The following is a 10,565-nucleotide window of genomic DNA, read 5'->3' on the forward strand; positions in this document are numbered from 1 at the left end:
AATTCCTATGAACTTCTGGACTCTATTCCCTCAGAATAGTTTCTGGTTTCACTTGTTATTATTATTATAAACTACGAGTTAGAAAAAGGATCTGTTGTATCCAACCGTAGGTTTATTTATTCGATAAAGGCTTGTGCCTGTCCAACTCACATTGAGTTATTTATATATTATTTACAATATCAGGTAGTATTTAAGGTGTACGTATTATAAACGTACAATTATTATTTGGTGAAGGTTCTACTGGCCTAGGTGTAAGTTGTACTTTCTGTATCAGAGGTACCCTTATTCAGATTTTCTAACCTTATTAAGATTATTCTTAGATCACATTTGTATGATAATTTTGTAATTGACTTTCACTAGTATCATTTTTTTTGTCATGTTAGAGTTACATACTAGTTACTTGTCTTAACTCGGAGATTGTGAAAATCTAGTAGTTACATTCAATAAATATACATTTATTGTGATTTTTTTTTCTTATTACTCCTTTATCTTTAATAACATATTTTATAACTTAATAATCTTTAATAACATTTAATATACTTGTACTACAAATTTAACATACTCTATAGCAGCGTAGAATAACTGGATGAGGGTTAACCCAGTTATCCTTCTTCTGGCGCCCAAAAATTTATTCTATTTTCATTATATTATTATATTTACTCTATCTATTTTGTGAACATTGTCTTAATATCTTCTTTTCTAGCCATCATTGTCATTTCCTTTAATTTATTGTCTAGCCAAAAATAGGCGTGCAAATTGGCCGAATCCTTCCTTGAGTGTCAAGTGGCCATTCTCTTGCATATTGAGCTAGCTATTCAAGTTACATCTATCTATTCATAATTTTCATCTTCAGTTCTATATCAATTCTATACTCTTCGTCTTGGCATCTTTCCATACAAGTACTACTGCAAAGTAGTATTTTAGACTTCAGCTTCTTCAACGTAGAAGCCACATTTTTGTTCCTTTGGCTACATTAAGTAGATCTTCTTTTTCCTCCGTCTGTTGGAGTTTATCACTCTCCGTGCATCCACTCCAACAGAAAATCTTCTTCTTTCTGGTTACAATTTCTGAAATAAACATTACAATGTATTTTGAGTAAAATAAATTACATACATTCTTCTTTTTGAGTCAATTAACTCCATTCAAAAATTAATTTTTGGTCACTCTGCATAAATAATGATATTAATGTTTATATTACTAAACAAAGAATTAAACAATCTTACAAATGAGCTGCCTCACGACCCCTATTCCCATTAAAAAATCATCGATTACGTCATCAAGCTCAGATGGATGAGCAGTATGAAATATATTGCAATATAAAAAAATTGACTTGTTTCGGCATTTCCGTAACATCTAATCTCTCTTCAATTCTGACCCCCCGAAGGGAGTGTAGTGGTCGACGTGATGTCGTGTATTGTCCGTCTCAAAGATCTCTGTCTCTGGTCATTTATTTTAGCTCATGCGTAGGTCTTTTGCATATTCCTGTAATTTGATCGATCCATCTTGTTGGGGATCTTCCTCGTGATCTTCGGCCTTCCACCTTTCCTTGTATAACGAGTCTTTCCATGTTTTCTGTGTTTGACCTCATAATATGTCCAATAGGGTGGGCCGAAAAAATAACAACACCTGTGGTCAAAAAAGTTGCGTTATACTAAAACACAAGTTTTAAGCCCAAAATGAGGAGCTAAAAATATTTTTCTCCACTGGCACAAAGACTCTATACTTTTTTAATATTAAAATTCATTGTGTCAGTGAAAAAAATAACTTTTTTAAACGCAGATCTTATATTTTTTTATTATTTAAATTTTGAAACATCAGGATAATTTATTGTATATCTCAAAAAAGTTGAAATACAATCTGTATTGTTGTGGCGGGTTCATGTATACGTACTTTGTATACTAACGTATACTTACTTTATTTGGATATTTCGCCACTAAATAATAAATCGACAAAAAATAATTTAGACACCTACTTCAAAAAATGTGGCGCAATCTCCAAATAAAATATACGTTAGTATATTTTAGTAGTATAAAAAAATTAACATTACCCCGATGATATCAAAATGCCGTGACCGTTGACGTCAACGCTTCTATACTAAACGGTACTGTAACAAACACAGAGCATAAAGGAGGCACTATAGTGTTACTGGAGAAAGAAAACCAAAAAATTGGAAGGCCCCTGCATTAGTTTGTCTGTCAGCTGCACGACAACAAGTTGCTTTTAAGACATCTCTTGTAAACCTGGATGGCAATATCAGTGGACCACTTGCATTTTCGGGCCTCTTTTAAAACGACTACAAGATTGCGAAGCTCTTTCTGCAGCTTCGTCCTCAAAAATAGAACCATCAGTTGACGAATTCCGTAGGGACCATCTTAGTACAGATCAAAAATGCCTGTACGATATTTGTCAAGCAGTTAAAAGTGGTGTTTGTTCAGAACAACTTTCTAAGAGACAACCTGGGAAGATGATTCATTCTCGCTGGCTTACTACTGTTTCCCGTATCTTTCGATACGTAAGGGAGCGAGTGCTATACATAGCGTAAGTTCGCAAAAAGTATTTTAGTTCATACGCACAGTTTCATACAATATTTTATCTACGATAAATAAATAAAAAAAGACGAAGTAGTTTTCAATCCTAATAGTAAATTATTAATATTGAAAATATTAAAAATATTACTAAAAGATTTTTAAATTGAAAACTTATTGGTACAATTTCCTGGTTTTATTGGTACACAAGACTTCTACAATTTGCAAGTCAAATGGATGCTGCAGTGAAGACGAGAGAGAAGGAATTCTACACTATGCAATTCACATCCCCCGTCTGCAGCTGGTAAAGTTCCAACGGAAAAATGCACCTAGTTACTCTACGGAGTAATACGACTATAAAATTAAAATGTATACCATTTTTATTCAGTTGCAATGCGAAGGCAAAACAATCTTACTTTTCAATTAGAATACGGAGTGCAGTCCAGTCCCTTGAATCGCGATTTTCGGCTCTTATTGGAGCCTTCATCGGAAAGAACGTAGGCACTGTTCTCCATATTTTAACTGATTCGCATCGAGAGGTTTTCCCACCCATTGCAACTGAAGTGATGATAGTAGGTGGCTAGCGCCATCTGGCATTGAATGACGAAGTAGTTTTCAATCCTAATAGTAAATTATTAATATTGAAAATATTAAAAATATTACTAAAAGATTTTTAAATTGAAAACTTATTGGTACACTTTCCTGGTGACACCTACAAGACTTCTACAATTTTCAAGTCAAATGGATGCTGCAGTGAAGACGAGAGGGAAGGAATTCTACACTATGCAATTCACATCCCCGTCTGCAGCTGGTAAAGTTCCAACGGAAAATGCACCTAGTTACTCTACGGAGTAATACGACTATAAAATAAAAATGTATACCATTTTTATTCAGTTGCAATGCGAAGGCAAAACAATCTTACTTTTCAATTAGAATACGGAGTGCAGTCCAGTCCCTTGAATCGCGATTTTCGGCTCTTATTGGAGCCTTCCCTTAACATTGAGGGAAACCCTCAAGAACTCCTAAGTCCCATAGATTTGTTTACCTTTGCTGCATCGTCCGTCTATTCCACCATATCCCGTTAACATAACTTTAAAATAAACATCATGATAATGAAAACTGAGTTGATAGCACCTTGTGTCCGAATGTAAGTACGACACGTTATGATTGCATGATTATATATAGCATACTTCTGCGCATGTTGTTGCGTTTGAGGGAAGTTTTGTACCACCACCCCCATGAATGCTTGCATGTGCATTGGTATGCTATTTCGCTACTTTTATATATGTTATTCAACATTGGCTTGATCATATGGATCTTTAGTATCTTTTACAACCAGACAATGTGCTAATTCTGGTTTTTATTTGTAGCATTTTGTAACTTGTTACCTTTGACCTGAAGATGCTCTACAAATTTTAAAGAGCGAAACCGGTCGTCAGAAGTTATAATAAAGATTGAGAGTAAGTCTGACTTTTACTTCATTTAAAAATGGTATACATTTTTATTTTATAGTCGTATTACTCCGTAGAGTAACTAGGTGCATTTTTCCGTTGGAACTTTACCAGCTGCAGACGGGGGATATGAATTGCATAGTGTAGAATTCCTTCCCTCTCGTCTTCACTGCAGCATCCATTTGACTTGCAAATTGTAGAAGTCTTGGAGGTGTCACTAGGAAAGTGTACCAATAAATTTTCTATTTAAAAATCTTTTAGTAATATTTTTAATATTTTCAATATTAATAATTTACTATTAGGATTGAAAACTACTTCGTCTTTCAATGCCAGATAGCGCTAGTCACCTACTATCATCACTTCAGTTGAAATGGGTGGGAAAACCTCTCGATGCGAATCAGTTAAAGTATGGAGAACAGTGCCTACGTTCTTTCCGATGAAGGCTCCAATAAGAGCCGAAAATCGCGATTCAAGGGACTGGACTGCACTCCGTATTCTAATTGAAAAGTAAGATTGTTTTGCCTTCGCATTGCAACTGAATAAAAATGGTATACATTTTTAATAAATTAAAAAAAAACTGTAACTCTTCGTCACTGGAATTCATTTCTATTCTACAATTTTTAGAACTTTGACATTTAAAAATCCTAATTACTTTCAAACCACAAAACTGTCAAAAATTTTGTTGTAAGTCATTGCTTATATTGTCATCACCATGACAAAGCGAAAGTTAAGTATATTTGATTATATGAAAGTGTGCCAAAAAACCGATTGAAAGTGTGCGAAAGAGTAAATCCCATTTAAAATACATCTGTCCACTATATGTCTGAACTGTCCACTATACAAAATTTTATCTATGTATTATGTCCAAGTAATTGTTATGTCTTATTTTAAAATTATAATCTTATATGTCTTACTGGGTGCTCGCCACTGGGCGGCTTCCATCTATGTTATTTTTCAATAATTATTATGTATTGCTTATTGTTTATAAGAGACAGATTGCAATAAACATTGGATGTTAAAAAAAGTTAAAATACATACATTGTTACTTCACGCACACTTTAAACCCTTCACGCACTGCTATCTATAATGACAGTTTTCACAAACTAAAAACTTGTACATAATATGACATAGAGTTACCCAGATAGCACAAGTACGTTTTATGGACATCCAATGGACGTACATCTGTGTACATTGGAACGTCCGATGGACGTCCCGCTAAGGTACAATGGACGTCCGATGGACGTCCAACGAACGTCCAGAGTTCACAAAATTGGACGTCCATAGAACGTCCACAACAAACGTACAGTGTACGTTGTTTGAGCTTTCAGTGTACATTCAATGTACGTTTTATGGACCTTCAATGTACGTCTTATGGACCTTCAATGTACAGTAAAACCTGTGTTACCGGCCACCTGCCAAAATCGGCCACCTTTACTAACGGACACCCGTACTAACGGCCAGTTTAGAAATTCCCCAAATCAATTGTGTAGACTACAAAAACTGGCAATACCGGCCACCTTTCTATATCGGCCAATAGTTTTTTCATTTTTAGTGGCCGTTACTGTACGTCGTATGGACATTTGTAGCGCACTTTTCACAAAGTAATCTACAGTGAAACCTGTGTTCCCGGCCACCTGCCAAAATCGGCCACCTGCCAAAATCGGCCACCTTTACTAACGGACACCCGTACTAACGGCCAGTTTAGAAATTCCCCAAATCAATTGTGTAGACTACAAAAACTGGCAATACCGGCCACCTTTCTATATCGGCCAATAGTTTTTTCATTTTTAGTGGCCGTTACTGTACGTCGTATGGACATTTGTAGCGCAATTTTCACAAAGTAATCTACAGTAAAACCTGTGTTACCGGCCACCTGTACTAACGGCCAGTTTAAAAATTGCACAAACCAATTATATGTAGACTACGAAAACTGGCAATACCGGCCACTAGTTCTTTCATTTTTAGTGGCCGCTACCGATAGGTTTTACTGTAGTATCCATAATTTTGTGAATCAAAGAGCCTTTATAGGAAATAGTTCCTACATTACTAAAATTTATACTTTAAAATATTACAAAAGACCTTTTTTATTTTTCTTTACTATAACTTTATTATAGGAATTTCATTAATAAAATGTCTTTAAGGGTATAGGCGCAAAATCTTCATCCAATGCTATTTAAATACATTTATTTTTTTCGAATCCTGAGAAAACTAATAAGTATTTTTGAAAATTTTAAACGCAGAATGAAAGATTACATTATTACCGAATGCCGAAAGTCCCTGAAAACTTCTATAATGTTTATTTTAATAAGTTACAGTATAGCGATAAAAAAAAAGAAAATTTAGTGGGATTTTCAATTACAAATATTTCATTCAAAAGAAGCTTTTTGTTTATTCTAGGGGGACTTTCAGCCCTCGGAAATAATGTATTCTTTCATTCTGCTTTTACATTTTTCAAAAATATTAATTAGATTTGTCAGGATTCGAAAAAAATGAATACATTTAAATATCAATTGGACCAAGATTTTGCGCCTACTCTCTTAATTGCTGTTTTTTTCCTCTCTCAATGTTTTGCTTTTATAAATCCCTTAGTTAGAAAATCCCAAAAATTTAAATATGCCAGATAAAAGCTAATGTAGTGCACATTTTCCAAAAAACAGTTACAGATTATCTTAAGAAGTCTAGAACTGAACTAATTAATTTATCATTAAGTAGGAAGGTTTCATTAAAGAGTCTTGAGTAAAAAAATTGAATAGCAATAGAAGGTGTGGGCACAAAGGAATGTCAATTTATTCATTCGTAAAATAATAGAACACAATGCAGTAAAATACGTGTATTAAAAAAAAAAACAAATCATGTACTTTATTTAATCTATAATTGTTCAGTTTTATTCTTGGCTCGTTCTGTGCACCTTCGCAACCATTTTGCCATGTCATTTTCAATTTCCTTCCATGTTGCTGCTTTAAATTGTTGCTGGGCTGCTTCTGAAAATAAAGCAAAACAAAACTTATTGATTGGTCTTATTGATAAGTCTTCAAATTGTTAGGAAAGGGGTATGGCAAATAGATCTGTGGATTGCTTGGATAGGTAACTAACAACTCATGGTTCCTAAAAAGTCAATCAACAGATACAGCAAGAATTGATGCAACAAACAAGCAGCTGCTCAATTTTTGACCCTTTTAAAGTGATCGACGTTATTTATTCAAGATTTATGTTTGCCATAACTACTACCTACAATAAAACTACCTACTATTATAAAATTTATTTAATGGTCTTGCGAGCATATGATAAATTGTTAAAGCAGGTATGGCTATTTAGTCACTGGTGTCAACTTAGTTGTATACCTTAATGCAATGTAAAACACACTGGAAAATTACTCTGATATTGCAGTCCATCCTTGAAATACTTTTTTATTATGTATTTTACAAGTATGTATTTTGCAATTATTCATACAAACTCACAAACCAATACACAAATTATTACCTACGTGTATAAAATACATACCTACTGATGCAACTGAACAAAAGATTATATGATCCCTACAGTTAATAATAAAGATACTGTAGTACAAAAATATACTTACTCCCTAATAACTCTGCCAACTTCAGAGCCTTGAAGCTCTTTTTTGATTTTCTGCCCAAGAAGCTGTATTCTGCTCCTGCAAATCTGTCAGCAATTAACAGTCCTGTTGCACGGAATAGAAAATCGTAGACATCCTTGCCTCCAATTTTGTACAGAGCCATTACCTAGAACAAAAAACAATATGAAAATGTCTGATTGTTTTTGAATAAAAGTTACACCCTTACATTGATAAGAATTCAAATAAATTTTATAACTTACACTTTTTTTCATATTGTCTTCATCCGATAGGTATGTTTCAAATTCTTCTAACTCTTGTTCATTGCCTACAGGTAAGTATTCTAGTTCTGTCAATAGAGACGAAGCATGCCCGTGGACCTGCAATGTATTGTCTTCATCCCTTTTGTCAAGCCTCTTTTTTAAATCACTTACGTCACTTACAATATCTTGCATCATACTTTGTAAGATGTTTTGCTTTTTAAGCAACTTTTTTAAATGTTCCAGAATTATATGATTTGTAGTAGTATCTAAAAAATAATCAAGATGTATATTAAACACAGAGACCTAATTTTTGAAGACAAACCATTGTCAGACGTATCTTTGTTTGTACTGCAAAAAACGGCTGGCGAAGATGAATTGGCACCCCTGCTTGGTGATTGTGTACTCTGAATATTGCCTGAAAATAACAGCACATATTACAAAAAAATGTAAACCGCCGTATAATAAATAAAAGCCCACTTTTACTCCTGTAAAAACAGAAATGTTAATTAAAAATGTAAAAATAAAGTATAACTGACAGCAAAGGCAACTTAAAAAAAGATTCGCTTGTATCTAGTAAAACATTAATATTTTACCTGTGCTACCAAATAATGTATTTCTAGATACACTTCTAGGTGTATCTTCAATTCTGCTGGTACTTGCACCAGCACGTTGCAAGTCACTCATTTTAGGTTTTTTTAATGCAGGAGGCTCTGGAAAATCGTCTGCTTCTTCATCTTCTTCAAAAGACGAATACGGTTCAAAACGTTTTTTGAAAATCTTTCTTCTATTTAAGCCCCTCTCTAGGCAACTTTGCGAATCTGACTCGAGATCTGACTTTTGGGTGGCATAAAATACTTTCTTTTTGGCTTCTTGAAAACTACCTACGATTATAAAATAATTTTAATAAGTTCATAACATTTTTGAGCAATCAAAACTTACCAGCAACATTGTTTTTGAGGTGCTCAAATTTAAATAAAGACAAACTTTTTTCCGGGCTGCTGCAACATTCAATTGCCTCTCTAATAACATTTTTGGGGAAGGGTGGCCAGTAGCAAAGATTGTTATGCAACCAAGAAGTGGGCACTGCTTCCACAGCATCATTTTCGTCTGGAAATTTGACTACAGTCCAGGTGTTTTCCATTTTATGCCAAGACTACGAAAACTAATTTCCAGACTGTACTAGAAAACCATTTGCTTGCAATGATAAAAAAATCAATTTTATATGAAAGTTACGATCCACAGATTGAACCTCTTTAGCCAAAAAAGTGCAAACTCCAGTTTCAAATCAGTGATTCAAACATTTAAGTGATGGCAACTTGCAAAAAATACATCAATTATTTATATCTTCAATATTAATATGTGTTAATTGTTTTTATCGCCAACCGTCACTAAAGTCATTCATTATTGTACTCATTTGCGGCAGTAAAGTAACACTTTATTGTACTGAAAGAAGAATTTTACTTTACCTGTCGCGATTAATCGAGATTGAATGTAAGTGGTCGATGAGAGTAATCGATTATTTATTTGAGTTCTTACAATTTGTTTACCTTAATTATTAAAAATATTGTACCAAATTAACGACATTGCTAATTAAATTTATGTCAAAAAGTGAAATTCTGTAGTATTTTGTAATTACATATAATCATATTTATACAATACATCAAAACTTTACCGACTTAGTAATTATTCAATATTGATAACTATCGATTAAAAATCAAAGGCGGCCATCATGCAAAAGACATCTGTCATGAAATTATTATGACGTCTAAAATTTAAAAAGTTCTTAATTATTGTAAATTGCAAGTAAGTGTTAAAACCAATATCAAATTGTTAGTGATAAAATTTTGTATGTACCACGTCAGTAAAGACTCTTTATCGAACTCTTCTGTTATTCGCCTCGCTAGCTACACTCGATCTGCTCATAATATCAGACTCGTTCGATAACGAGTAACTTTACTGACTTGGTACATAAATAATCATTATTATATTCAATTCTTTGAGCATTCTCTTTTTCTTATATAGTAATACATATTCTTTACTTTCAAAATTTCTGCTTTCAGCTTGCCATTTGACACTTTCAATCATATGATGTCCTTTTAGAGTAGTCAGATTGCATAGTTAAAAATGTGTCACATAGCTTTACAAGCTTTGTCTCTTTTAAAGAACATTTCATTATGCACATATAGTAAGGGACAACTTTTAACACTGGAAAAAAAGTATGTAAACTGTTTTTGTCACTATAAAGGTACATCATTTGAAGAAACTATTTCAGTAGCTTGTGGTGATTAATGTGTAAATTATTAAATTTTAATTTTGTAATGGTCAGTACCTTTACTGCAATAATTTTGATTAGCAAAAACTTATTCATATGTAACCTAATAATAAACTAATCCTACTATTAATACACTGTTCAATGAATAATTTAATTATATTTAAGGGCAACTGACATCCCATTTAACGACAATGTTAACATTATGTCACATACCTCTGTAATCAAAGCACTTAGTAACCTAATTTTTTTTTATTTTAATTTTTTTTTTAAATACTCTTACATAAAAACCCAAAAATTTTTGGATTTTATTTATCTTACCTGTTTTTGTACATTTTTCAATACTAACTTTAGGCGGAACTTGATATTATCCATCTACAACCACTGTAAAAATTTGGACCTTTTATCATCTAAGGATCCAGAGATATTTGACATCAAAAGTTAAATATTTAAAAATATTCAGGAATTCGCAAACACATAAAA

The 10,565-nt window shown here is 33.0% G+C and overlaps 2 protein-coding genes across 2 annotated transcripts; both read right to left on the bottom strand.

The window, feature by feature from the left end:
* Positions 1-6,791: 6,791 nt before the first annotated feature.
* Positions 6,792-8,212, bottom strand: LOC114337232 (uncharacterized). Its single transcript, XM_028287646.2, has 4 exons — positions 8,136-8,212; positions 7,814-8,079; positions 7,557-7,719; positions 6,792-6,957 (listed from the first exon to the last, which is right to left on the bottom strand). Exons 2-4 carry the CDS (start codon positions 8,006-8,008, stop codon positions 6,845-6,847), a joined length of 471 nt encoding a protein of 156 aa, XP_028143447.2. The 5' UTR covers positions 8,009-8,079; positions 8,136-8,212; the 3' UTR covers positions 6,792-6,844.
* Positions 8,213-8,247: 35 nt separating this feature from the next.
* Positions 8,248-9,324, bottom strand: LOC126890672 (uncharacterized). The gene is made up of 2 exons (XM_050659795.1): positions 8,753-9,324; positions 8,248-8,694 (listed from the first exon to the last, which is right to left on the bottom strand). Exons 1-2 carry the CDS (start codon positions 8,952-8,954, stop codon positions 8,384-8,386), a joined length of 513 nt encoding a protein of 170 aa, XP_050515752.1. The 5' UTR covers positions 8,955-9,324; the 3' UTR covers positions 8,248-8,383.
* Between the last annotated feature and the right edge of the window lie 1,241 nt (positions 9,325-10,565).

The sequence above is a fragment of the Diabrotica virgifera genome, chromosome 8, assembly GCF_917563875.1.
Source record: "Diabrotica virgifera virgifera chromosome 8, PGI_DIABVI_V3a".
Classification (NCBI taxonomy): domain Eukaryota; kingdom Metazoa; phylum Arthropoda; class Insecta; order Coleoptera; family Chrysomelidae; genus Diabrotica; species Diabrotica virgifera.

Coding starts and splice junctions, on each gene's coding strand:
- LOC114337232 (XM_028287646.2), bottom strand. CDS start 8,008: ATGATGCAAGATATTGTAAGTGACGTAAGTGATTTAAAAAAGAGGCTT. Junction 7,720..7,813: donor AAGACAATATGAAAAAAAGT/GTAAGTTATAAA, acceptor TTTTTGTTCTAG/GTAATGGCTCTGTACAAAAT. Junction 6,958..7,556: donor GTTGGCAGAGTTATTAGGGA/GTAAGTATATTT, acceptor CTTTATTTTCAG/AAGCAGCCCAGCAACAATTT.
- LOC126890672 (XM_050659795.1), bottom strand. CDS start 8,954: ATGGAAAACACCTGGACTGTAGTCAAATTTCCAGACGAAAATGATGCT. Junction 8,695..8,752: donor CCTCAAAAACAATGTTGCTG/GTAAGTTTTGAT, acceptor TTATAATCGTAG/GTAGTTTTCAAGAAGCCAAA.